At 42.7% G+C, this 22,943-nt stretch overlaps 1 protein-coding gene and 9 non-coding genes across 11 annotated transcripts; 9 read left to right on the top strand and 1 right to left on the bottom strand.

The window, feature by feature from the left end:
* The first annotated feature begins 9,609 nt into the window (after positions 1 to 9,609).
* Positions 9,610 to 9,681, top strand: trnac-gca (transfer RNA cysteine (anticodon GCA)). The gene has a single exon. It is a non-coding gene; the product is annotated as a tRNA-Cys (tRNA).
* A 182-nt stretch (positions 9,682 to 9,863) lies between these two features.
* On the top strand, positions 9,864 to 9,935 carry trnac-gca (transfer RNA cysteine (anticodon GCA)). Its single transcript has one exon. It is a non-coding gene; the product is annotated as a tRNA-Cys (tRNA).
* A 199-nt stretch (positions 9,936 to 10,134) lies between these two features.
* trnac-gca (transfer RNA cysteine (anticodon GCA)) lies at positions 10,135 to 10,207 on the top strand. Its single transcript has one exon. It is a non-coding gene; the product is annotated as a tRNA-Cys (tRNA).
* A 536-nt stretch (positions 10,208 to 10,743) lies between these two features.
* On the top strand, positions 10,744 to 10,815 carry trnac-gca (transfer RNA cysteine (anticodon GCA)). Its single transcript has one exon. It is a non-coding gene; the product is annotated as a tRNA-Cys (tRNA).
* Positions 10,816 to 11,005: 190 nt separating this feature from the next.
* trnac-gca (transfer RNA cysteine (anticodon GCA)) lies at positions 11,006 to 11,077 on the top strand. Its single transcript has one exon. It is a non-coding gene; the product is annotated as a tRNA-Cys (tRNA).
* Positions 11,078 to 11,276: 199 nt separating this feature from the next.
* Positions 11,277 to 11,349, top strand: trnac-gca (transfer RNA cysteine (anticodon GCA)). The gene has a single exon. It is a non-coding gene; the product is annotated as a tRNA-Cys (tRNA).
* Positions 11,350 to 11,886: 537 nt separating this feature from the next.
* On the top strand, positions 11,887 to 11,958 carry trnac-gca (transfer RNA cysteine (anticodon GCA)). Its single transcript has one exon. It is a non-coding gene; the product is annotated as a tRNA-Cys (tRNA).
* A 210-nt stretch (positions 11,959 to 12,168) lies between these two features.
* Positions 12,169 to 12,240, top strand: trnac-gca (transfer RNA cysteine (anticodon GCA)). Its single transcript has one exon. It is a non-coding gene; the product is annotated as a tRNA-Cys (tRNA).
* Positions 12,241 to 12,321: 81 nt separating this feature from the next.
* trnac-gca (transfer RNA cysteine (anticodon GCA)) lies at positions 12,322 to 12,393 on the top strand. Its single transcript has one exon. It is a non-coding gene; the product is annotated as a tRNA-Cys (tRNA).
* A 244-nt stretch (positions 12,394 to 12,637) lies between these two features.
* On the bottom strand, positions 12,638 to 22,360 carry pla2g6 (phospholipase A2, group VI (cytosolic, calcium-independent)). 2 transcript variants are annotated; one of them, XM_058046001.1, is made up of 18 exons: positions 22,263 to 22,360; positions 21,546 to 21,766; positions 21,079 to 21,291; positions 20,829 to 21,009; positions 20,109 to 20,296; positions 19,781 to 19,877; positions 19,518 to 19,700; positions 18,919 to 19,027; positions 17,402 to 17,518; positions 17,078 to 17,162; positions 16,168 to 16,331; positions 15,938 to 16,088; positions 15,583 to 15,719; positions 15,180 to 15,334; positions 15,057 to 15,108; positions 14,675 to 14,790; positions 14,522 to 14,595; positions 12,638 to 13,991 (listed from the first exon to the last, which is right to left on the bottom strand). In XM_058046001.1, the coding sequence occupies exons 2-18, from the start codon at positions 21,758 to 21,760 to the stop codon at positions 13,844 to 13,846; spliced, it is 2,385 nt and encodes a 794-aa protein (XP_057901984.1). In that variant the 5' UTR covers positions 21,761 to 21,766; positions 22,263 to 22,360; the 3' UTR covers positions 12,638 to 13,843. The 2 variants fall into 2 exon arrangements, with proteins under 2 accessions (XP_057901984.1, XP_057901985.1); XM_058046002.1 differs by lacking the exons at positions 12,638 to 13,991; positions 14,522 to 14,595; positions 14,675 to 14,790; positions 15,057 to 15,108; positions 15,180 to 15,334 and adding an exon at positions 15,349 to 15,487.
* Positions 22,361 to 22,943: the final 583 nt, after the last annotated feature.

The raw sequence follows: 22,943 nt of genomic DNA, 5'->3' as shown, positions 1-22,943 counted from the left end.
TCCTGCTGTCAGGAGGAGGATCAAGCGTGACACCACAAGGAGAGAGAGAAGACTCAGCATACTGTACATTGTTTATCTATCTTTGACTCACTTTGTTCATTGTTCATCATTTTATTTGGATCATACTAGCTAGTATGTTAATAAATCCAGACTCAGTGTCTTTTAAAAGACTAACATTATTAGCACTTGATGGTTTTGTTCAGTAATTCTTATGTTTTTATGTGACGCATCAGTTGTTAAACTCCAGTATTTTCTCTTCTCGACAACAAAATGCCTAATCAGGGCTTTTGAAAGTGTGGCACAGCGAGCCTCCCTCAGAAAAGACAACTGGGTCCTCTCCTACTCCAAAACAAAAAAGACTTTCTGGATATTTTGTGTGTGTTTTCTGCTCACCTGGCATCTCTCTCTTTATAAAAAGTAAACATCAATTCATTTTGATTCTGACTTAAATTAATATTCTTCTTTATTTTCTCAAGCTGCTGAGTACAAAGCCTCGCCTGAGGTGTTAGGACTTTTAATGGCTGTGATGTGATTCATTATATAAAACAGGGGTGTGGAGCCGGAGCCGGAGCCGGAGCCACTCGGAGCCACACGATTTGCCCGGAGCCGGAGCCGGAGCCGGAGCCACTCTGACTTTGTGGCTCCTGTGGCTCCGACCTCCGAAACTCGAATCATTCCATTCCGCCTTACGCAAGGACGGATAACCACTTCATGAACGCGTGCTGGTGCTGCAATGTTCGCAAAAAATGCGACACGTTGCATTATAAAGTCTTTCTCAGGGCTTCTCATAACAATGTGCTTACCAGTGAGCATTCAAGGGGGTCGCTGGTCAGTGGTCACTGGTCAGGCACGTCTGTAATTGGTTGCGTCCAAGGACGTCGCCAGGTATTTTCGGTTGGAGGTGCAGGTCTCTGTGAAAGGGCCCAAAACACTTAAAAGGCCCAAAGTAACCGGCTACAAAAACCTAAAACTGATCGGAATTAGGCCACTATTTTTGGGAAAGGGCCCATTTAATGAACAAAACAAAAATGAAAAGCTTTTTTAACGTACATTTAGCTCTCGGTTGGGGGTGCAGCTGCACCCCCTGCACCCCCTGTGGCGCCGTCCTTGGTTGCGTCGTCCGTCGTGGCGGCGGCGCGTCGTTCCCACGCTAGCCCCTCCCCATTTCGGGGGAGATGTGTCTCGCATGTCAGTTCGCCTCGTCGGTGCAGCGCGGCACGCAGTGTCGTCTTGGACTCTCAGGGAGGTGAGTACTAAAATCCATTTTTTTAAGAATGTGAAATGGACTTTCGAGTGAGTTTTTTTTCTGCTAGCTACATAGACGCCTTAGCTCTCCTGATACCTATATATTTTCTAAGAACTTCGTTTTAAAAAATGTGTGTGGTTTGAACTAGATATAGCTCCATAACCTTGAACTCTATTGATCTAAGATTGGGAAATTTCAAATCCATGACCATGACAACTCAACAGACGAATTTTTGTTGTATTCTGAGAGGGTCGGGTGTTGAAACGCCCTACTTTGCGGTCGACTTGTCGTGGCATGCCCCCTGTAGACTCGACGTTATATGGGCCCGCTGACAAGGTTGTTGTCACTCGGTTGTTGTTGACTTGCCTTTCTAAATTTCAAGAAACATCTAAATTTCATCTTCGCCGAAAATTATTGTAATTAAAAAAATCGTGCACATGTGTGTCCCAAAACAACAAATTATTTCTGGTTCCGGCAGGTACATCACGTCTTCGAAAGTGACACTGAATATCAGCAAGAGCGAGTTCACCGACGGACTTGTGAGCATGGTGGTAAAGGACTCCTTGCCGCTCTCCTTCTTCTCGTCCTCGGCCGGCTTCGGTGCCATCGCCGGGTCCATCGCGAGGCAGCTGCACGTCAGCCTGGACAGGAACGCCGTTCGCGAGATGGTGATCAATCGGGCTCGGCAACTGGAGTCTGGCCTCATCAGCATCATGAGGAACAAACCCGTGTACTTGAAGATGGACGGAGCAACCCGGCTTGGCTCCAGTTACCTGGCTATCAACGCCCAGTTTTTTCACGACGGGAAGCCGACAATCAAGACACTAGCTGTCACGGACTGTGCCGGCAAGCACACTGCGAAGGAAACGCTGGAGCTGCTCAAGAAAGCGCTGGAGAGGTACGAGCTCAACAAAGATCAAGTGCTTGCTGTGGTCACGGACAATGCCAGGGCGATGGTGAAAACCGTAGAGCTATTGAACCAGAGTGATGAAGAGAGGAGCAGTGAATTGCTAGAGGAGGGAAGTGCGGATGATCAGGGAGATCAAGAAGAGGACGAGGTTGGTGATGACGAAACACTCCGCGACCTGATTGTGGATCACTTCGACACGTCCACAGGCTCGCGCCCAGCAGCTGGCGCAAACACCAATGTCCACATGACGCGATGTGGTGTTCACACCCTACAGCTGGCTGTACGCGACGGATTGAAGCAACGAGGTGCACATGCGGTGTTGGAGCATGCCCGAAGCGTCGTGAAGAAGCTCAGGGCGCCGAACATGGTGGCATCTCTGAAAAAGAAAGGTCATCTGCTCCCGATCATCGACGTGCCAACAAGGTGGGGCAGCAGCTACGCCATGGTGAACCGCCTGCTGGAACTCCGGGAGGTGGTGCAAGATTATGCTGCTGTCGCGCCGGACTTGCACCTGTCGGACGAAAAATGGCAGCGAATCCAACAACTTGCTGACGTCCTCAAGGACCCATACATCGTGACCATTCGGTTACAGAGCAGTGAGCTCACACCAGGGACGTTTCTCAAAGAGTGGCTGAAGCTGCGGGACGGACTGGAGAAGAAAGGGGGCATCGGCGCCGCTATCGCCTCCTCCATGCGAGGGCGGGAAGAGACACTGCTCGAGTCGGATGCCGTGTTGGCTGCCGTCTTCGCCGACGCCCGGTACAGGATCCTACTAGGCGAGAGACTGCAACGTGCCGAAGATGCCTTCATCAAGATCGCTCACAGGGTTCATCACATAGAGAACTCTGGAGCTTCTACTGCAGCAGAGCATCAGCTGAGCAGCGCGAGCTCCGAGCAAGAAGACGACCCATTTGAACAGGAGTTGGACCGGCTCGAACGCGGGCGTCATGCAGTGATGCAAACACCCTCTTCGGTGACGGATGCAGTGCATGAGATGAAGAATCTCGGACGACTGAAGGGAAAAGACGTCTGGAGCATCATCGGCAAGTACCCAGCGGCCGTTCAGACGACCAGCCTCGCCCTGGCCGCTCTACCCACGACACAAGTGTCAGTCGAACGGCTGTTCTCGGCCATGAAACTTCTGCTAACGGACCTTAGATCCCGGATGAAGGAAGACATCGTGGAGGCAATGCTCCTCATACGTTCCAATGAGTAAAACGCGAGTGCTTGCAGTGAGAGATGCATGATGTGAAAAGTTCTGAGTTGCTGTGAAAGCCAATGACTCACTTTTACGTCTTTCCCATGTTTTAGCGATTTTGGGCAACATGGTTCCATTTTTCTGTAAAGATGTGTTGGTTAATACAAAATACATTCGATGAGAAAAGAAAAGGCTGTTTTTGCTTGCTCAAAACCGTTAAAATGCGCTATAAGTTACTCTTTAACTTGGTGAAAAATAGACCTAGCCGGAGCCGGAGCCGGAGCCGGAGCCACAAGGAGCCACACCATTTTGCCCGGAGCCGGAGCCGGAGCCGGAGCCGGAGCCACAAAAATTGATGTGGCTCCACACCCCTGATATAAAACAATCACAATCATTTGTGTACCCAATTAAAAATGTGGTATATTCCACTGACAACTGACAATAACTATCTTGGCGCTGCCCGACACAGCAGAGAAAGGACAGGGAGAGTTGGCAGGAGTACAGCCTAAACCAGAAACATGCAAATGAAGCACACTAAAAAAGACTGATAATAAAAAAGACTGACTTTTAATGGCTGTGATTCATTATATAAAACAATCTGGATATTTTGTGTGTGTTTTCTGCTCACCTGTCATCTCTCTCGCTATAAAAAGTAAACATCATTTCATTTTGATTCTGACTTAAATTAATATTTTTCTTTATTTTCTCAAGCTGCTGAGCCTCAAGCCTCGCCTCTAGTGTTAAGACTTTTAATGGCTGTGATTCATTATATAAAACAATCACAATCATTTGTATACCCAATTAAAAATGTGGTATATTCCGATGACAATCACTATCTTGGCACTGCCTGACACAGCAGAGAAAGGACAGGGAGAGTTGACAGGAGCACAGCCTAAACCATTCATTCATTCATTTTCTACCGCTTTTCCTCACGAGGGTCGCGGAGGTGCTGGAGCCTATCCCAGCTGTCTTCGGGCGAGAGGCGGGGTACACCCTGGACTGGTGGCCAGCCAATCACAGTGCACATATAGACAAACAACCATTCACACTCACATTCATACCTATGGACAATTTGGAGTCGCCAATTAACCTAGGATGTTTTTGGAATGTGGGAGGAAACCGGAGTACCCGGAGAAAACCCACACATGCACGGGGAGAACATGCAAACTCCACACAGAGATGGCCGAAGGTGGAATTGAACCGTGGTCTCCTAGCTATGAGGTCTGCGCGCGAACCACTAGACCGCCGTGCCGCCAGCCTAAACCAGAAACATGCAAATGAAGCAAAAAAACATTATTAACATTATTAGCACTTGATGGTCTTGTTAAGTAATTCTTATGATACACACTGTATATATGTACAATGTTACACTCATAATTATTAAAAACACTGTTAGAAATAAATGAAAATATATCTAAAGATAATGTAAAAAATTTTCTCAGATACTAAAAGGATCAGAAAAAAACAACCTAACTTTATTGAGGCGTGGGGTATGAGTCAGATGAGCATACAGTAATGGTGGGGGTTTTGGCACCCATAGGTTAACAGTACAGGAATATTTTTAGGCGTAGCCACAGAAAAAAAAAAGCGAGGGTGTATCAAAGTAAAAGCAGTAAAATTTAATTCAATGACAATAAGACTGGGTAAAAAAAAAACATTTACGATCAGGGTGCGGGGGTGGAATTGCCTCACAAAAAGAACATAAATAAGATTTGACACCACTCAGAAGCTATGGTGTGATTCATGAATGTTTGGTGAGTGGCCAAGTGTGAATTTGTCATTGTCATTTACTGATAAGTCCCCCCCCCCCCCCCCCCCCCCCACGCTAGAGGCCACTAGCGTTACAAGACTTTATTTGGCCTTGTTAAGAGGCAACACTGTTCCTCACATTCATTCATTTTCTACCATTTATCCTCACAAGGGTCACAGGTGGTACTGGAGACTCTTTATTGTATTAATTTATTGTATTAAATACAAGTGTTTGTCATGCACTTCAAAGAGTGAGTACTTTTCCTTTTTTTAGCTTCATGAAATAGCGGTTAACTTCATTTTAAATGTCTATGGCAATAAGAATTGTTGCTGAAGTGTTAAAATATTGCTTCTTGAAAAAATATCCGGGAAAGCAACCAGCATTTGTTTGACCTTCTGGTTCCACTTATACAAACTCATGGCATGACTCAATATATATTCATTCATTTTTCTACCGCTTATCCTCACAAGGGTCACAGGTGGTGCTGGAGCCTATCCCAACTGTCTTCGGGCGAGAGGCGGGGTACACCCTGGAATGGTGGCCAGCCAATCACAGGGCACATATAGACAAACAACCATTCACACTCACATTCATACCTATGGACAATTTGGAGTCGCCAATTAACCTAGCATGTTTTTGGAATGTGGGAGGAAACCGGAGTACCCGGAGAAAACCCACGCATGCACGGGGAGAACATGCAAACTCCACACAGAAATGGAATTGAACTCGGGTGTCCTAGCTGTGAGGCCTCAATGCTAACTGTTAAAACATTCATTCATTCATTTTCTACCGCTTATCCTCACAAAGGTCACAGGTGGTGCTGGAGCCTATCCCAGCTGTCTTCGGGCGAGAGGCGGGGTACACCCTGGAATGGTGGCCAGCCAATCACAGGGCACATATAGACAAACAACCATTCACACTCACATTCATAACTATGGACAATTTGGAGTCGCCAATTAACCTAGCATGTTTTTGGAATGTGGGAGGAAACCGGAGTACCCGGAGAAAACCCACGCATGCACAGGGAGAACATGCAAACGCCACAGAGAGATGGCTGAGGGTGGAATTGAACTAGCTGTGAGGCCTGCAAGCTAAACACTTGTCCGCCATGCAGCCCACATTCACATTTATATGATAGAAAATTGTTCTCATTTTGTCATTTATAGGATGAATTCTGCAAAAAAACTGCAAAATAAACATTGTATTGCTTGAATCAATTTGTGCTAATAAACAAAGGACAGAGGACAGAGCGTGTCTTTTCACATGTAAAGTGAAACAGACATATTTTATTTAAGAGTAGACTGCAGCATCCAGGGTATTGGGTTCATTTTTGTAATTTCTTAGTGTGTTCTCACATGTTACAATGACGACAAAGTGCTCAACCAATGACAGAACAAAAGTGTTTTACATTACAGTACCCATATGGTATTGACTCGGCACCCTTTGAACCTCGGCAGACTGGAAATGGTACCAGTAGAAAAGAGACAGTGGCGAGTAGCGATATGGCAAGCTGAGTACTAAGTATGATACGACTTGTGTTTTGTAATTGCTGCTACAAAGTGGTATGGTCCTGCCCATTTGTTCGTAACATCTTACACCAGGGGTCTCGCAGGCCAAATATGGCCCCGCAGGACACTAGTTTGAGGCCCCCGCCTTGATATGAAAGTTTAATGTTAGTGAGGCCCGCACAAGTTTGATATGGATGCTGTATGGCAGGGGTGCTCATTAAGTCGATCGCGATCGACCGGTAGATCGCGGAGGTGGTACTGGTCGATCGCTGGTCGATCGCGGCGTGACATTAAAAAAATATCATCCCAGCATCAATGCCATCACTTGATTGATATACAGGGCAGCCATTCAGATGACAACTGAATGTTGCCCTTCGGGCGACCAATCAAATCAAACAACGTCTCTAAGTGCAGCAGAACTTACGATGTCAGCCTATCATCCATCCCCGTTACTTGATTGACATACAGGACAACCAGTCAGATGACAACTGAATTTTGACCTTTAGGTCACCGCTCATGCGTAAACAACGATGCAAAGTGCTAAGCTAGTCGGCGAATTGCGAGATTTTAAGCCCTCGCTAAAGTTTATGGTCACTAAAATGAGTGAAGGAGCTGGACCAAGTAAAAAGGCAAAAACTGGACCAAGTAAAAAGGCAAAAAACCTATCACTTCCATACGGATATGGAATATTATACGGATATTATGATACAGATATTATCCACGACTGATAAACATTTGGAAGTGTGCTTGAGGCTGGCTATCAGCAGCTACTGTCCGGACTATGCATCCCTGGCTGGTTCAATTCAGTGCAAGTCATCAAAGTAAACTCAGGTAATTACAAAAAATGTTAATAGTTAATTATGTGTGTTTTGCAATATTGGCTCATTTGGTTATGTAAGGTACATCAACATTGTACGTACAAATAATCCTCAATACATTTGAAAATAAATAGATGTTTTGCATTTTTGTAGTGGGTAGATCATTTTGACTCGGTCATTTTAAAAGTAGCTCGCATGCTGAAAAAGTGTGAGCACCCCTGCTGTATGGTATCATCAGAAAAAATGATTACGTTTGATTAATGTTCATGTTAAAGGTTAAATAACTGTTAATAGTTATCCTCCCTATCCATGTGGAAGTGGTATGTTTTTGACTATTTAAGTTTAAAGGAAATAACTTGAAGGCTACCGTTTAGGTCGCTAGCTCTCTAGTGGTGCGAGTTAGCATGTGTCTCAAGACCCTGCAGTTGCGCAATATGTTGTAAATAAAAAAGTATAAATGTGACTATAGTCGTGTTTTGTCATGTCTACAGGGCTCTAATAATGCTTAGTTAATTTTAATCTGAAAAAAAATAATTTGTCTACCCACCAACTATATGTGTTTTTTTTAAGTTTTTATTATTTGCCGTTTTATTATTATTATTATATTTATTTATTACTGATTGATTGATTTTCTTTATTCTTGATTTGTTTATTCATTTTTCATCTTATTTTGTGCAGAAAAATAAAAATTAAGATATTTGAAAACAGTGGAATGTTTTATCAGAGCTTTTATTGTAGAAAATCGGAACCAAAGCACTGAAAAAGTTTGTATATTTTTCTGTTTTTAATAAATGCGTTTTTTTTTTTTTTTAAACCTGATGCGGCCCAGCCTTGCCCAGACCCTAGTTCCAGTGGCCCCCAAGTGAATTGAGTTTGAGACCCCTGTCTTACACGAGCCACCATAAATGAGGAAGGAAGTGGCCTGCTAGCATACATTGGATTTGTTTACTCATTAATTATTCTTCAACAATACCTTCAACGTAATACCAGTGAATTTCTCTTGTACTGTACATCAACAAAGTATCCATTTAACAAGTAGAACAAACTGAGAACTGTCTTTGCTTATATCCGCATTGTTCACTGCTCAAAAGACACCAATTAGTAAAGCTCTCAGGCCAATTATTAGCACGCTGGGAAAAAAAGGGAGGATTTCTGCCTCATTGTGGCAGTGCCGGGAGAAGAGGATGTACTGGGGCGTTGTTGGGAGGGCCGATGTGGTGCTTTTGGCTCTGGAACAATGCAATGCTGTCTGTAAAAGGAGGATAATGGAGGGGGAGCAGTGTTTTCACACACACTCGCTCACTCAATGAGTTGATGACCACACTTGTTTCCAGATGAAGGAGGAAGCTTCCGTTTAGCGCCAGACTCTCACTTTGATACACATCAAGGACCATACAAGGAAGGACCATACAAAGCCGTGGAACTCAGGTCCTCAGTTCAAATCCGGGTGACCCTACTTGTTTCGGTTTCAGGATAGTCCAGCTCAAACAAGGACACCCTCGTCTTAAATATTTATAGTGGGGAGGGGGGGGGGGGGGGGGGTAAATCAGTGGCAGAGCATTTTCCTGCAGATCGAGAAGTCTCTGGTTTGAATCTGGGCACTCCCTTCTCTGTTGTCCCATTCCCCTTTCTGAGTGATAATCAAATATTCTGGAGGAACATTAAAGTCACACAATTAATCCACACAAATCAGTCAGTAAGGATAATTCATAATGCCTATAGAGAACATACTAACTCCTTATTTCTGACATAACAAATACTTATACTTGCTGATATAGTTCATCTTCAAACAGCTAACATAATGCATAAGGCTTTGGTACGTGACAATAAATAAGTAAATTAATAAATAAAAACTTAAACTATATTAGGATAGCAGGAAGTGAACAAATGTAACAGTTACTGATTGTAAAAGTACCAGATGGAGGGGTAGGATTTAATAAGCTTTGCTTCTTCCTACTCCTTTTGGACATGTGGAACTGTGAACTGATTATGGGATGCATTCAATTGTAATCTAATGCAGGCCTTTAACTGACGATCAACAATTCTATAGTTCAAATCGCAGAAATGTCTTCTCTTCTGTCCGAAATCCCATTTGAGGGGTAGTCCAAATTCTAATATTTGCTTAAGGAATGTTCCAGTCCCCCCACAATTCATGCACAATTAATCTGTACCAAACATGGGGGGTGTAGCTCAGTGGAAGAGCATTTGACTGCAGATCAAGAGGTCCCCGGTTCAAATCTGGGTGCCCCCTTCAGTGTTCTCCCATAGTCCACCTCAAACAAGACTACCTGTGACTTTGAAGTCCTTTAATTGCCAATCAACAATTTTGTACTTCAAATCGCAGAAATTTCTTCTGTCCAATTTCTAATATTCTCTTGCGGAATGTTCCAGTCCCCACACAATTCATGCACATTTTTTTCTACACAAGGCATGGGGGGTGTAGCTCAGTGGAAGAGCATTTGACTGCAGATCAAGAGGTCCCCAGTTCAAATCTGGGTGCCCCCTTCTTAGGGTTCTCCCAAAGTCCACCTCAAACAAGGCTACCAGTGCCTTTCAAGTGCCGATCAAGAATTCTGTAGTTCAAATCAATCACAGAAATTTCTTCTCTTCTGTCCGAAATCCCATTTGAGGGGTCGTCTAATATTCACTTGGAATGTTCCAGTCTCCACACAATTCATGCACAATTAATATAGTAATAACAATGGGGGGTGTAGCTCAGTGGAAGAGCATTTGACTGCAGATCAAGAGGTTCCCCAGTTCAAATCTGGGTGCCCCCTTCCGTGTGTTCTCCCATACCCTTTAAGCTCCACAAGACAACCTGCCTTTCTGATAAACTTTTTAGTGGATGATCGCATTTCATTGTCTCCAGTTCAAATCTGGGCACTCCCATACCCTGAAAGGGACAGTCCAGTACCAACAAGGCAACCTGTGTCTTTCAGATAGAGCTTTTTGGTGGATGTTCGAATCTAACCAAAACTCTTCCATAGCAGTGTAAATCAGTGGCAGAGCATTTCAATGCAGATCCAGTGGTCCCCAGTTCAAATCTGGATGCCCCCTTCTTAGTGTTCTCCAGTACCCATTGAGGGATAGTCCAGTTCAAACAAAGCTACCTGCAGCTTTGAAGTCTTTGAACTGCCGATCAAGACGTCTGCAGTTCAAATCAGGGTACCCCCATCTTACTGTTCTCTAATATTATAAATGTATTCTCTTCTATCCGAAATCTCATTTGAGGGGTCGTCCAAATTTAATATTCTCTTGAGGAACGTTCCAATCCCCACACAATTCATGCGCAATGTTTTCTACACAAGTCATGGGGGGTGTAGCTCAGTGGAAGAGCATTTGACTGCAGATCAAGAGGTCCCCAGTTCAACTCTGGGTGCCCCCTTCTTAGGGTTCTCCCATAGTCCACCTCAAACAAGGCTACCAGTGCCGATCAAGAAGTCTGTAGTTCAAATCAATCGCAGAAATTTCTTCTCTTCTGTCCGAAATCCCATTTGAGGGGTCGTCCAAATTCTGATAGTCTCTTGAGAAATGTTCCAGTCCCCACACAATTCATGCACAATTAACAAAATGTGGGGGGTGTAGCTCAGTGGAAGAGCATTTGACTGCAGATCAAGAGGTCCCCAGTTCAAATCTGGGTGCCCCCTTCTTAGGGTTCTCCCATAGTCCACCTCAAACAAGGCTACCAGTGCCTTTCAAGTGTCGATCAAGAATTCTGTAGTTCAAATCAATCACAGAAATTTCTTCTCTTCTGTCCGAAATCCCATTTGAGGGGTCGTCTAATATTCTCTTGGAATGTTCCAGTCTCCACACAATTCATGCACAATTAATATAGTAATAACAATGGGGGGTGTAGCTCAGTGGAAGAGCATTTGACTGCAAATCAAGAGGTTCCCCAGTTCAAATCTGGGTGCCCCCTTCCGTGTCTTCTCCCATACCCTTTAAGCTCCACAAGACAACCTGCCTTTCTGATAAACTTTTTTAGTGGATGATCGCATTTCATTGTCTCCAGTTCAAATCTGGGCACTCCCATACCCTGAAAGGGACAGTCCAGTACCAACAAGGCAACCTGTGTCTTTCAGATAGAGCTTTTTGGTGGATGTTCGAATCTAACCAAAACTCTTCCATAGCAGTGTAAATCAGTGGCAGAGCATTTCAATGCAGATCCAGTGGTCCCCAGTTCAAATCTGGATGCCCCCTTCTTAGTGTTCTCCAGTACCCATTGAGGGATAGTCCAGTTCAAACAAAGCTACCTGCAGCTTTGAAGTCTTTGAACTGCCGATCAAGACGTCTGCAGTTCAAATCGGGGTACCCCCATCTTACTGTTCTCTAATATTATAAATGTATTCTCTTCTATCCGAAATCTCATTTGAGGGGTCGTCCAAATTTAATATTCTCTTGAGGAACGTTCCAATCCCTACACAATTCATGCACAATGTTTTCTACACAAGTCATGGGGGGTGTAGCTCAGTGGAAGAGCATTTAACTGCAGATCAAGAGGTCCCCAGTTCAACTCTGGGTGCCCCCTTCTTAGGGTTCTCCCATAGTCCACCTCAAACAAGGCTACCAGTGCCTTTCAAGTCCTTCAAGTGCCGATCAAGAATTCTGTAGTTCAAATCAATCGCAGAAATTTCTTCTCTTCTGTCCGAAATCCCATTTGAGGGGTCGTCCAAATTCTAATAGTCGCTTGAGAAATGTTCCAGTCCCCACACAATTCATGCACAATTAACAAACTGTGGGGGGTGTAGCTCAGTGGAAGAGCATTTGACTGCAGATCAAGAGGTCCCCAGTTCAAATCTGGGTGCCCCCTTCTTAGTGTTCTTTAATATTCTGTTGAGGAATGTTCCAGTCTCCACACAATTCATGCACAATTAATATTGTGGTGCTAATGGGGGGTGTAGCTCAGTGGAAGAGCATTTGACTGCAGATCAAGAGGTCCCCAGTTCAAACCTGGGTGTCCCCTTCTTAGTGTTCTCCCATAGTCCACTTCAAACAAGGCTACCTGTGCCTTTGAAGTCCTTTAACTGCCAATCAACAATTTTGTAGTTCAAATCGCAGAAATTTATTCTCTTCTGTCCGAAGTCCCATTTGAGGGGTCGTCCAATTTCTAATATTCTCTTGAGGAATGTTCCATTCCCCACACAATTCACGCACAATTAATCCACACAAAACATGGAAGAGTGGAAGAGCATTTAACTGCAGATTAAGAGGTCCCCAGTTCAAATCCGGGTTAGTGTTATGCTCCAAGCCTTTTTTTGACAAATAATCTACAGAAATCCACAGCAGCATACAGTACATCCAACACCATTGGGGTTTTATTGCACTCTGGACAGGACTCAGAATATTGATCACTGGTGCCATCTGCAGGGGAGAAAACATCACAACAAACTATACGCTCCAAGTATGACATCACAAATATTTTTTCATCTTTTTACTGTGACCTCTAAATTCGCTTTGTTTAAAGTACATATTTTAAAGCAGACCTTCTGTTTTTATGACATATTTTATTGTTGGAGTTTTACATTGGTTAAGTACATATACCTTTATTTGTCTATGGTTTGATTCCAAATAGCATAATTATTATTTTCCTTTAGTAAACAAAAACATGAAATAAAATGTGCTTAAGTCATGCCAGACTGTCATTTCTATTTGACATAAATGTATTTTTATTGGATATACAACATTAAAATTCAATAATACCGAATATGTGCTTTTTAAATATCCAAGTATACAAAATGGAATAATAAAGTAGCTTGTGTCCAGTTTATCTTATGCTTCACTTTCAAGTAAGTTGGTAACTGAAGTATTCTTTTGTGTTCATCAAACTAAAGAAATTAATTCCCAAAAACTTCATTAAAACCCCTGTCTTTACAGATTGGATTTACATTGTATTAACACTCAAGTAAACTAAAGACAACAACAATTAGTTTCAACATTTTAGCTGCGGGTCACCAAAATGTTTCAAACACCCCTCAGTATGATGCAGTTCAAGCGCCGACCAGAATAATAAACATATAGTCAATAAAAGATAACATCAGGTAAAATGAGGTACATAGTGGTACGAGGGTCATAAAGAGAACTTGGGACCTGAAGTCAGTAAATAATAACATGTGGAGATCAAGTGGAAAAAGGCTGCTTCCTCCTCCTCATCACCACACAAGCAGCATCATATTTTGTCAAGATGACATCACAATGGATAAGAGGAATATTAATGTGATAAATCAAACATTGCACACACAAAACTATTAAGAATGGAAGGTGCGACCTGTTGTTAGGCAAGCTTATTTTTCGCAGGTTTGATACTACGCCAGTATACCAGTCACATACCTGCAGAAGACCTTGAAGACCTTCAAAACATGCCTGTGATCTCGCAATGATCCCTCATGAGTGTGTCTGCATCCTTTTTTTTTTTTTTAGTTCTCCAAGAGTAGCGCTTTGGCAAGGGATTGCAGCACGTCCCTCTTCTCGTAAAGGTACAACTGAGTTTCCCACAGCATGTCCACCAGAACGGCATCACTGACTTCATCCAGCATCACCTCCTGAGAAAGCTGTGGGCTCAATCTGCAGGTGAGGTGACAAAAATACAGATGTAACTACTGTATTGTATTGTATTCATCGACATTCATTGATAGCAGGCAGTGGAGGACATTGGGGTACACCCTGGACTGGTGGCCAGCCAATCACAGGGCACATATAGACAAACAACCATTCACACTCACATTCATACCTATGGACAATTTGGAGTCGCCAATTAACCTAGCATGTTTTTGGAATGTGGGAGGAAACCGGAGTACCCGGAGAAAACCCATGCATGCAACATGCAAACTCCACACAGAGATGGCCGATGGTGGAATCGAACTTTGGTCTCCTAGCTGTGTGGCCATGCAGACATAGTGGCCAACAATTTAACAATACAAACTTTAGGGCCCCCATGCAATATAAAAATAACAGACTGAACATAGCGTCAATACTACAATAAACCTAGAATTCACTCATTTTTCCAGGACACTAATCATAAATAAATTCACCTTTAAAAAAATTTGGTGACATTTAGATGAACGCGACTGAATGGTTGTAGTCTTGTAGCATACCTGTGGTAGACAATGTCTGTCATTTCACACCAGGCTCTAGCTCTGTCCACTGCACAGCCATCTGAGTCGGTACACTGTCCAAGCAGATAGAGATGATATTGGTTGATGATACAGACTAAGTGTTTACACTTGCGATTAAGTCCTAACACCCACACAGTCCACCAGCATCTTGCCCAGCTCCTTGGCTCCCACGATGCTCTTGGCCAACTCCAGAGGGTTCGAGGGTCGGAAAACGTCTACGGAACTCACCGCCACTTGGGGAGGCTTCCCTATCAAGATAGGGGATAATATTATTAGACAGTGTATGAAATAAACCTGCCTGTTGTGCTTTGGTAAAAATGCTTTAAAATACTTTGGTTAAACAAGGTTTTATGATGGGTACAGTTTGATCCTGGGACATATTTTTTTTCATTTATCCAGAAAATGTCTGGAGAATTACGATGAGGTTATCTCCACCCATGCATGTCTAGTTATCTGTGTAAAATACATGAAATTTGATGCAGCGCTTATTTTGGATTTGAAGTGAGGGTCTTACCAGTGCCAAGGGAAACAACAAGACCAAGCTTCTTGATTTCAACTCCGTCGCCCTGAGAAGCAGGAGATGTGAGATTGTACGTATTTAACACTCAAATGTGCTTTTAAAGAAAAGGTGCATCACCTCTGCTTTTATAACTTTGTAATACTGATGGATCTCTGACATGGCATCTAGCGTGGGGTTGTTGGCCAACAGCCCACCGTCCAGGAAGCGTCCCATTGGGCGGAAGTATGTGGGGGCGGCACCGCTGGACCGGGCAGCTCGCCATACAAGTTGCTCTTATTTAAAAAGAAAACAGAAAAACACAATAATAGTCTGTCAGGTGCTTGGATGTCAAGCAGACACACACACACCTTCATCCGTCACCTTTCTACGCTTATTGGCTGGCTCCACTGTGTATCCTACTAGCAACACATCCTCATCCTCCCATCCTGGAACAACAATATGGCTGGCACACAACGCACACACATACGCGCACACGTGCGAGGCACAGGTAGCACAAGCAGAACGGGAGAGCGTTTCCTACCCCGTGGGATGGTGAGAGGTTTGAAAGTGGCTGTGGTGGCGTAGGGGGGCTCTCTTTGGACGGAGGGTGGGTCGTAGTTCCTGAAGATGTGGAGCTCTCCTGGGTGGCGGTCTGCTAAAACACTGGTTACCATCACCCTGTGGAAGACGTTTTTGTAAATATATGGTAATGGTTTTATTTCATTTGAACATGCATCAGATTACAATTGAATGCATCACATAATCAGTTCACAGTTCCACATGTCCAAAAGGAGTAGGAAGAAGCAAAGCTTATTAAATCCTACCCCTCCATCTGGTACTTTTACCACAATCAACACGTGTTACTAACTCTAACAACCAGTATGACACAACAATACCTGGGGTACTGGACATCTGTCATTTTGGTGTTCTCCCCAAATTCTTTCTTCAGGAAGTCCTCCAGAGGGGCAGACTCGTAGGGGCGAGACCCTTTGAACACCTGCTCCTTCATCCTGAAGTACAAGCAGCGGAGGTACTCCATGGACTTTCCTGCAGGTTTGGAGCACAGTAGTCATCATCTTTGCCTTGAATTATGAGCGAAAATGAGGTGCTAAGTGAAACCACAAACCGTGGATTATAGCCAGGGCCAGGATTCCGCCGGTGCTGGTGCCAGCCACCCAGTCGAAGAGTTCTCTTGTGGGGCGGCCGGCTTCTTTCTCCAAGGCGATAAGCATCTGGATCAGAACCAGGCCTTTGATGCCTCCTCCATCCAGACACAGCAGTCTATCCATCCTGCAAAGGAGAGGAGAGAGCTCATTTTTACATTAGGAAAAGGTATGCCTTTTAAAGCGAGCCACAATCTTTTTTCTACTTCTTAATCTCGATACTGTAATATTTATTATTAGTGGTTCCACTGTACTTATTCGTGTTGATTATTAATTAAAATTAAAATATGAGCTGGAAACCTCATATTACAAATATACAACATAAGGTGGCCAGAAATATTTCAGTATTGAACAAAGCAAAATTTGTTCTCAATCAAAAATCTCTCCACAAATTTCAGTATGTGGAATCAAACTATGGAATGGATTGAGTAAGGACCTCAAACAATGCACAACGATGAGCCAATTCAAGAAACAATACAAGCGGTTGATGTTTGCTAAATACAAGGATGAAGAGTCTTGAACCAGTCATGATGTGCTATATATATCACTATATTGACACTTACTATGGTACACAAAATGTCATTGGATGCTCATATCACCCCGTACTTCTGTACGAGGTACATTATTAAAAAAAAAAAAAAACAAAAAAAAACCTTAAACTGCATTATGGAAAGCAGGAAGTGAACAAATGTAACAGTTACTGATTGTAAAACAACCAGATGGAGGGGTAGGATTTAATAAGCTTTGCTTCTTCCTACTCCTTTTGGACATGTGGAACTGTGAACTGATTATGTGATGCACTCAATTGTAATCTGATGCATGTTCAAATGAAATAAAACCATTACCATTACCAATTAATAATCTAACACGCACCTCTGTTTGTTGGTACCGTCCACTTGTGATGTACCTGTGTTCATTGCGGTGATGGCAGCTCCCATGTGCATAAGGTCCTCAAAGCCTGTTAGCCAATCGGAACAGACTTTAGTGGGGCGCCAAAGCACAAAGACAGGAAATAGGAAAAGGGAGGGTAACACCACAATCTCTGTTTTGATTTAACCAAAATGGTTTCGACTTGTTTTGATTCATTTAACATTCTGAAAGCCATCATCAGGAAATACACAACAGCCAAATACAATACAATGAGAGTTTCATGAAGTAGAAGTAGTAGTAGTAGAAGACCAAGTGCGGCAGTATTACCTATGCCCAGCGCTACAGCCTTGTTGGACAGCGGGGGGAGGCTGCCAGGGGTGGGAGGCAGGCAGCGTTGCACACCTACACTACACAGCATGTCCAGCAGTATCTTCCTATTGGGACCTTTTTTAAAGCAACATGCAATTTTAGGTAGACATGCACCACCACACCACAGGAAGCAGAAATACAGAAATGTCATGCATGTTGCACAAACAGTGCATAGTAAATACATCGGCACATGGGAACGGTATCACGTACTTTAAAAGCCTTCAAGTAATGACATAAACCCATTACAAATGATTAACATACCATCATTTCTGGTGTATAAGATGCACCGACTAAATTTAGAGAAAAAAAAAAACAGATTTGTATATACTGTATTTAAGCTGCACCAGACTATAAACCACACATGTTCGCGTCATAAATTGGGATATTGTGGTGCACGCGAGTCTGTGCGGACCAGATTTTTGTCATTGATGGTATTTGCTGTGTATCATGTGTTGTCTACCATTGAAGTATTTGTATTACTACGGCTGGTATTAGAAATCCCTTCACATGTATAAATATTAATAAATGCTGAGGTATCACTAGGAAGAAAGGAGAAAAGAAAAAAAAACTGCTTTTGGTTTCCATTGAATTACCCTATAGATATTGGGGTGGGATTTAATAAGTTTTACTTCTTCCCACACCATTTCAAGCTTTCAATGTGTTATATATTATTTCTTCTTGCTCAAGACTCTTGTGGTCTTGATTGTGCTGATTTATGTGTATCTTGTTGTATGTTTGCAACAGTGCATTTCATGTGTTTTTTTTTTTTTTTTTTTTTTAAATGTTGTTGTTTTTTGGGTTTTTTTTGCTCGAAATAAAATTACAAACAAACAAACCAGGGAGCTGTTTATTTGGCAGGAGGCGATCATGAGCCACGTGAAAACCCACAAAAAACTGACTGACTGTGCCATCTTAGAAGGCTGAAATCATCACACGGCAACTTAACACAAGTATCAATACAACTTTAAAATAAAAAGCAACTAGTTTAACTTCTTCCCATGATGCATTTCTTCCCTGCAGAGCAGTATATTGGCTCCTTCATGAGCGCTCTCTGGTGGACACGGGCAGCTGAATGAGTCACTGGAGTTTAAATAGTTGTTTTTTTTTTACTTTAAACTCATATTGGTACTTGTATTATATATTTAGCTACCTTTTGAGTGTTGATGTGATGATTTTAGCCTTCCATCTAAGATGACACCATGAGTCAGACTGTTATGTTGAGTTATGACCTCCTGCGATTACCGACGGGTTAACAACATCGTTGTGAGTTCCCTTATAGCAAGTGATAGGCTCCTGCCAAAGACAAAGCTACTGTTGCCTCGTTAAATGATTAGTAGTAGCTCTGAACTAAAGGATACGTCACAAGCTTTGAACATGGTTATAAACTAGCTTCACTGCTGTATAAGTATTGTTAGTACACAGCATGCGTGTTACTATGAATGTTAATATACATGTTCATTGTTAATAACTCGTACCTTTGCTAGTGCGAGCAGCGATCAGTCCCGGCGTTTCTCCCAAGTCATTGTGGATCTCCACATCGGCCCCGAACACAATCAGAGCTTTGATCAATTCCATGTGATCCATCTATTTCAACATGAACATTCTAGTTCAGGGGTCTTTATCAAAAGAGACATTCTTCCCTCAAGAAAAATAGTCTGGAGCCGCAAAACATTACACAGCTTATAAATTTTTAAAGGTTGTAATTAGGGATGTCTGATCATTATTGGCCTGATATCAGCATAAAAATGTGATATCGGTATCAGATTTATTTTCCCGATTATGAAAACCGATATTTAAAAAATGCTGTATACAACATATATGTGTTAATTCCACTACGGGAATATATGTCATGTTACACATATCGATATCGGCTGATATCGGCATCGGAACATATCAGTTTTCGGCAAAGAAATCCACATTGCCTTGAAAAATCACCAAGCTTGGCGACAACAAGGATGGGGAAGAACTGCATGCAGCTCCAAGGCAGGCAGGAACCACAGGTTGCAGACCCCTGTTCTAGTTAGTGTACCTTGGTAGGATTCAGAGACAAGCAGACAAACATTTGGCTTCGCACCTTCATGGCTAGATGCAACGCCGTGTTGCCGTCCTGCCCCTTCAGGTTGGCGTTGGCGCCGTGGGTGAGTAGAATCATGGCCGCCTCAAAGCGACCCTTCCTGGTCAAAACGTGGAGGGCGGTCTCGCCAGTCTTGCTGAGGTAGTTGATGGAGCAGTCCTTCTCCAGCAGCATGCGACACATCTGTAAGAGAGTTTATGAAGTGTATGAAAGTCAAGCTGTTTAGGTGATAACCATCATACTGACGGTGCGATGTTCCTCACCTCGGCTGTTTTTGCCCAGTGGAGGGGTGTGCCTCCATACAGCGAGTCTTCAGCATGCAACTGGTCAGGATCCGCATTCAGGACCTCTTCTGCACAGCTGACAGAGATACACGGCAAAGATAGATGCAGATTAGATAGATGTGTGATAGATAGAAATTCAGAGTAATTTCTGCAAAACATACCTCTAAAATTACACAAAAATCTCATAAGTCTAACACATATCTATCAGTGTTGGAACACTGCTTGGAGAGTTAATAAAGGCTGTATGATGGCATGAGAATGTGGAAGTAGTAGTTGTGTTTGACATAAGCTTTCGTCATTGTCTCACCCCTTCTCGCTATACTTCATGGCGGTGTGGATTGGGTAGCCAACTCCGCCCAGGACATTGCACTTAGCCCCGCCCCCCAGGAGTGCTTTGACGGCTTCCACCCTGCCTAGACGGCAAGATACGTGGAGTGGTGTCTCCCCGTTGTTGTTGAGTTCGTCCACCCCGGAGCACAACCGCGAGCACAGGACCTGAGTGAAGGAACAGAAGGGTTGGGAACCATTAACTAATGTATTGACTTTTCATCATGAAGCATTTAGTTCATGTGGAAGTAGATGGACTGGGGTTATATTGTGCAGTTGGTTTGTCTTACAAGCAGTGGAAACCTAAAGGATTTTACAATGTAGCAGTAATTCATTCAGACAATGATTTTGCTGCCTACAAAGGCTACAGTACAACAAAGTTTAAAGTGGCTCAATTTTAAGTTAAAAACAACAGCAAGGTTTGTTGTATAAAATATGGTAGAATATACCTACAAAACATATTGGTAGATATTAAATGAATTACATTCCCGATTGACAAAAAACAAATCTAAATCAGTTTTTTTCCTCTCATTTAAACAAGGTAGGTTGTGTTTAGTTGTTTAAAGAAGCTTGAGAATACACCATAAATCTGAAGACAGTGAAAACTGAAGGATTTAGTCCTTTTTATTTTTGGTTCCTATCAAAAAAGTGCTGTTGTTTCCTTATGTCATTTAACAGTGATACACAAACAGTAAACAACCTGGACGATGACAGGGGAGTCCTGCTTGGCAGCAAAGTGCATTGGCGTGTCTCCTTGGTGGTCTCTGATGTCCGTGCGAGCCTGGCTCTCGTCCAGCAGCTCCTTCACACACACCGAGTCGCTTCGTTCGCACGCCAGGTGCAGCGGTGTCTGACCCAGCACATCCCGAGCGTTGATCTGACTGCAATCACAAATTGTCTCATTTATTTAAAAGTCCACGTGAATCAAAACCAGCAATAACCTGTCTCACCTTTGGACATAGTTATGCTTGAGGCACTCCCTTAGCCCCGTATCCACCGCGATGTGAGCGGCGCTCCAATCCGGGTGGTTGCGGAGGCAGTCTACGATCATCTGTGCCGTCTCTGCTTTCATTGGCGGGAGTGTTTCGTAGAAGGGAGGGAGTTTGAGAGCGTACTGTGGGAACCAGTTCATGGCATCCTCCTCTGATGCCACCTGAAAAAGCCTGGTGACAAAAAGTCGTCAATATTTACATACTATATGCTCATACAAAGTAAAACATGAGAATGAACACTGTGACACATGGATCAATTGGATAAATGAGTGTCCCAATCAATTCATTCAAAGCCAAACTGATGAGCTGATGATTCAGTTTACTAGTGGACCTTGAATGTAAATAAATAAATCAATCTGGGAGAATTTAAAGGACAGTAGATCAACATTTCTATATTTCTGAACCAAATAATGCAACACACTGACCTCAGGGCCGCCGTAGGCGTTTCAGGGCACAAAAGCACACAGTCCCATGATTGGCATTGGCCATTCTTATACAGAACCAGACGTCCGTCTTGTTTCAGCTTGACCTTTCCTCCCCCACCATAGTCGGACAGCGGCACATCTCTCACCCGGTAAGGGTTGGTGAATAGGGTTGATACAGAAGAGACGGTGTCCAAAAGACGCCCCAGGAACTGCATTGCAACCTGGCATGAATCACAGAAACAGTGGCAGCTCTCAATTAGGTATTTCATATTTAATACAGTCAATTGTGAATGCAAGAAAATGGTCCTATAATCTACTATAGTGATATATGTGCATTTTATACATACGTTTGATGTAATAAAAGCAGATTAAAGTAGCTTTCCTGATATGTAGCTTTTAGCGTTTGTTTTTCCATATGAAAATTGTGTTGCTGTTCCGTATAATATTAAAAAGCAATGGAGTAATTATGGAAGCATAATTGATAAACAAGAGACTCCATTCATTCTTTTGGCAAGTCACCCGGCTTCAATTACATATCAGCAACAACGTAATTCCAGATAGGCGGTGCGAACAAGTCAGTGAAATGTTATAACACCGGCTTATATCACTTAAACAATGACTAAATGAACTACGAGTATACTGAGTAGAAAGAGTTGCTTGTCAAGCCAAGCTAATTGCATTAAATGGCGTACAAGCAGGAGGTTAGCAACTACTTACAGCGAGCTGCGATGCTTGACTTCTGACAGCAGCTACACCAACAACCGCCGCACTGCAACCAAGCTTGTAGAAATCATGAACGCACCAATCACAGCAATTGATAGACAGAAAGTAGGCGGGACGTGAGACGCGAATGGGAAGCCATAAATGTCAATTTCATTCAGAATTTAAAACACAAATTGGCGCTCACAGGATAATTACTTTTACAAAAGTTAATTTTAGGATAGTTTTTACATAAATGCAAATGATTACCATTTATTTTTACATATATTTTCATATACAAATCAGTCATCTTTTTGCATATACTCAAATAACGCCCATTCATTTGTGAATTTCAAATGAATTAGTTTTGAACGTTTCTGGGATTCATTTCACTTCATGGTACTTGTAGCACGTGTCAAACAAAATTCAATGCGCAATACACAATGAACAACAGAAGAAAAGTAATTTTTTTAAGTAAGAAAAAAAAGTTTTGTCTTTTGTAAAAGACAAAAAGAAAAGGTAAAATTAAATGAATAGGTATGTAAGTAAAATATGGGTTTATCATGCAAATTATTATTTTGCTAAATCGTAATAATGAAAACATAACTAAATTGTAAATCAATATATTTCTTAAATATTTGTAGAAAACGTGGGCATGGATAAATATATTCAAAACTTGAATTTTAGTTTTTCTGCTTT

Source organism: Doryrhamphus excisus, chromosome 1 (assembly GCF_030265055.1).
Source record: "Doryrhamphus excisus isolate RoL2022-K1 chromosome 1, RoL_Dexc_1.0, whole genome shotgun sequence".
Classification (NCBI taxonomy): Eukaryota; Metazoa; Chordata; class Actinopteri; order Syngnathiformes; family Syngnathidae; genus Doryrhamphus; species Doryrhamphus excisus.
The sequence above is the reverse complement of the archived record's forward strand: the minus strand, read 5'-3'. Positions and strand labels throughout refer to the sequence as shown.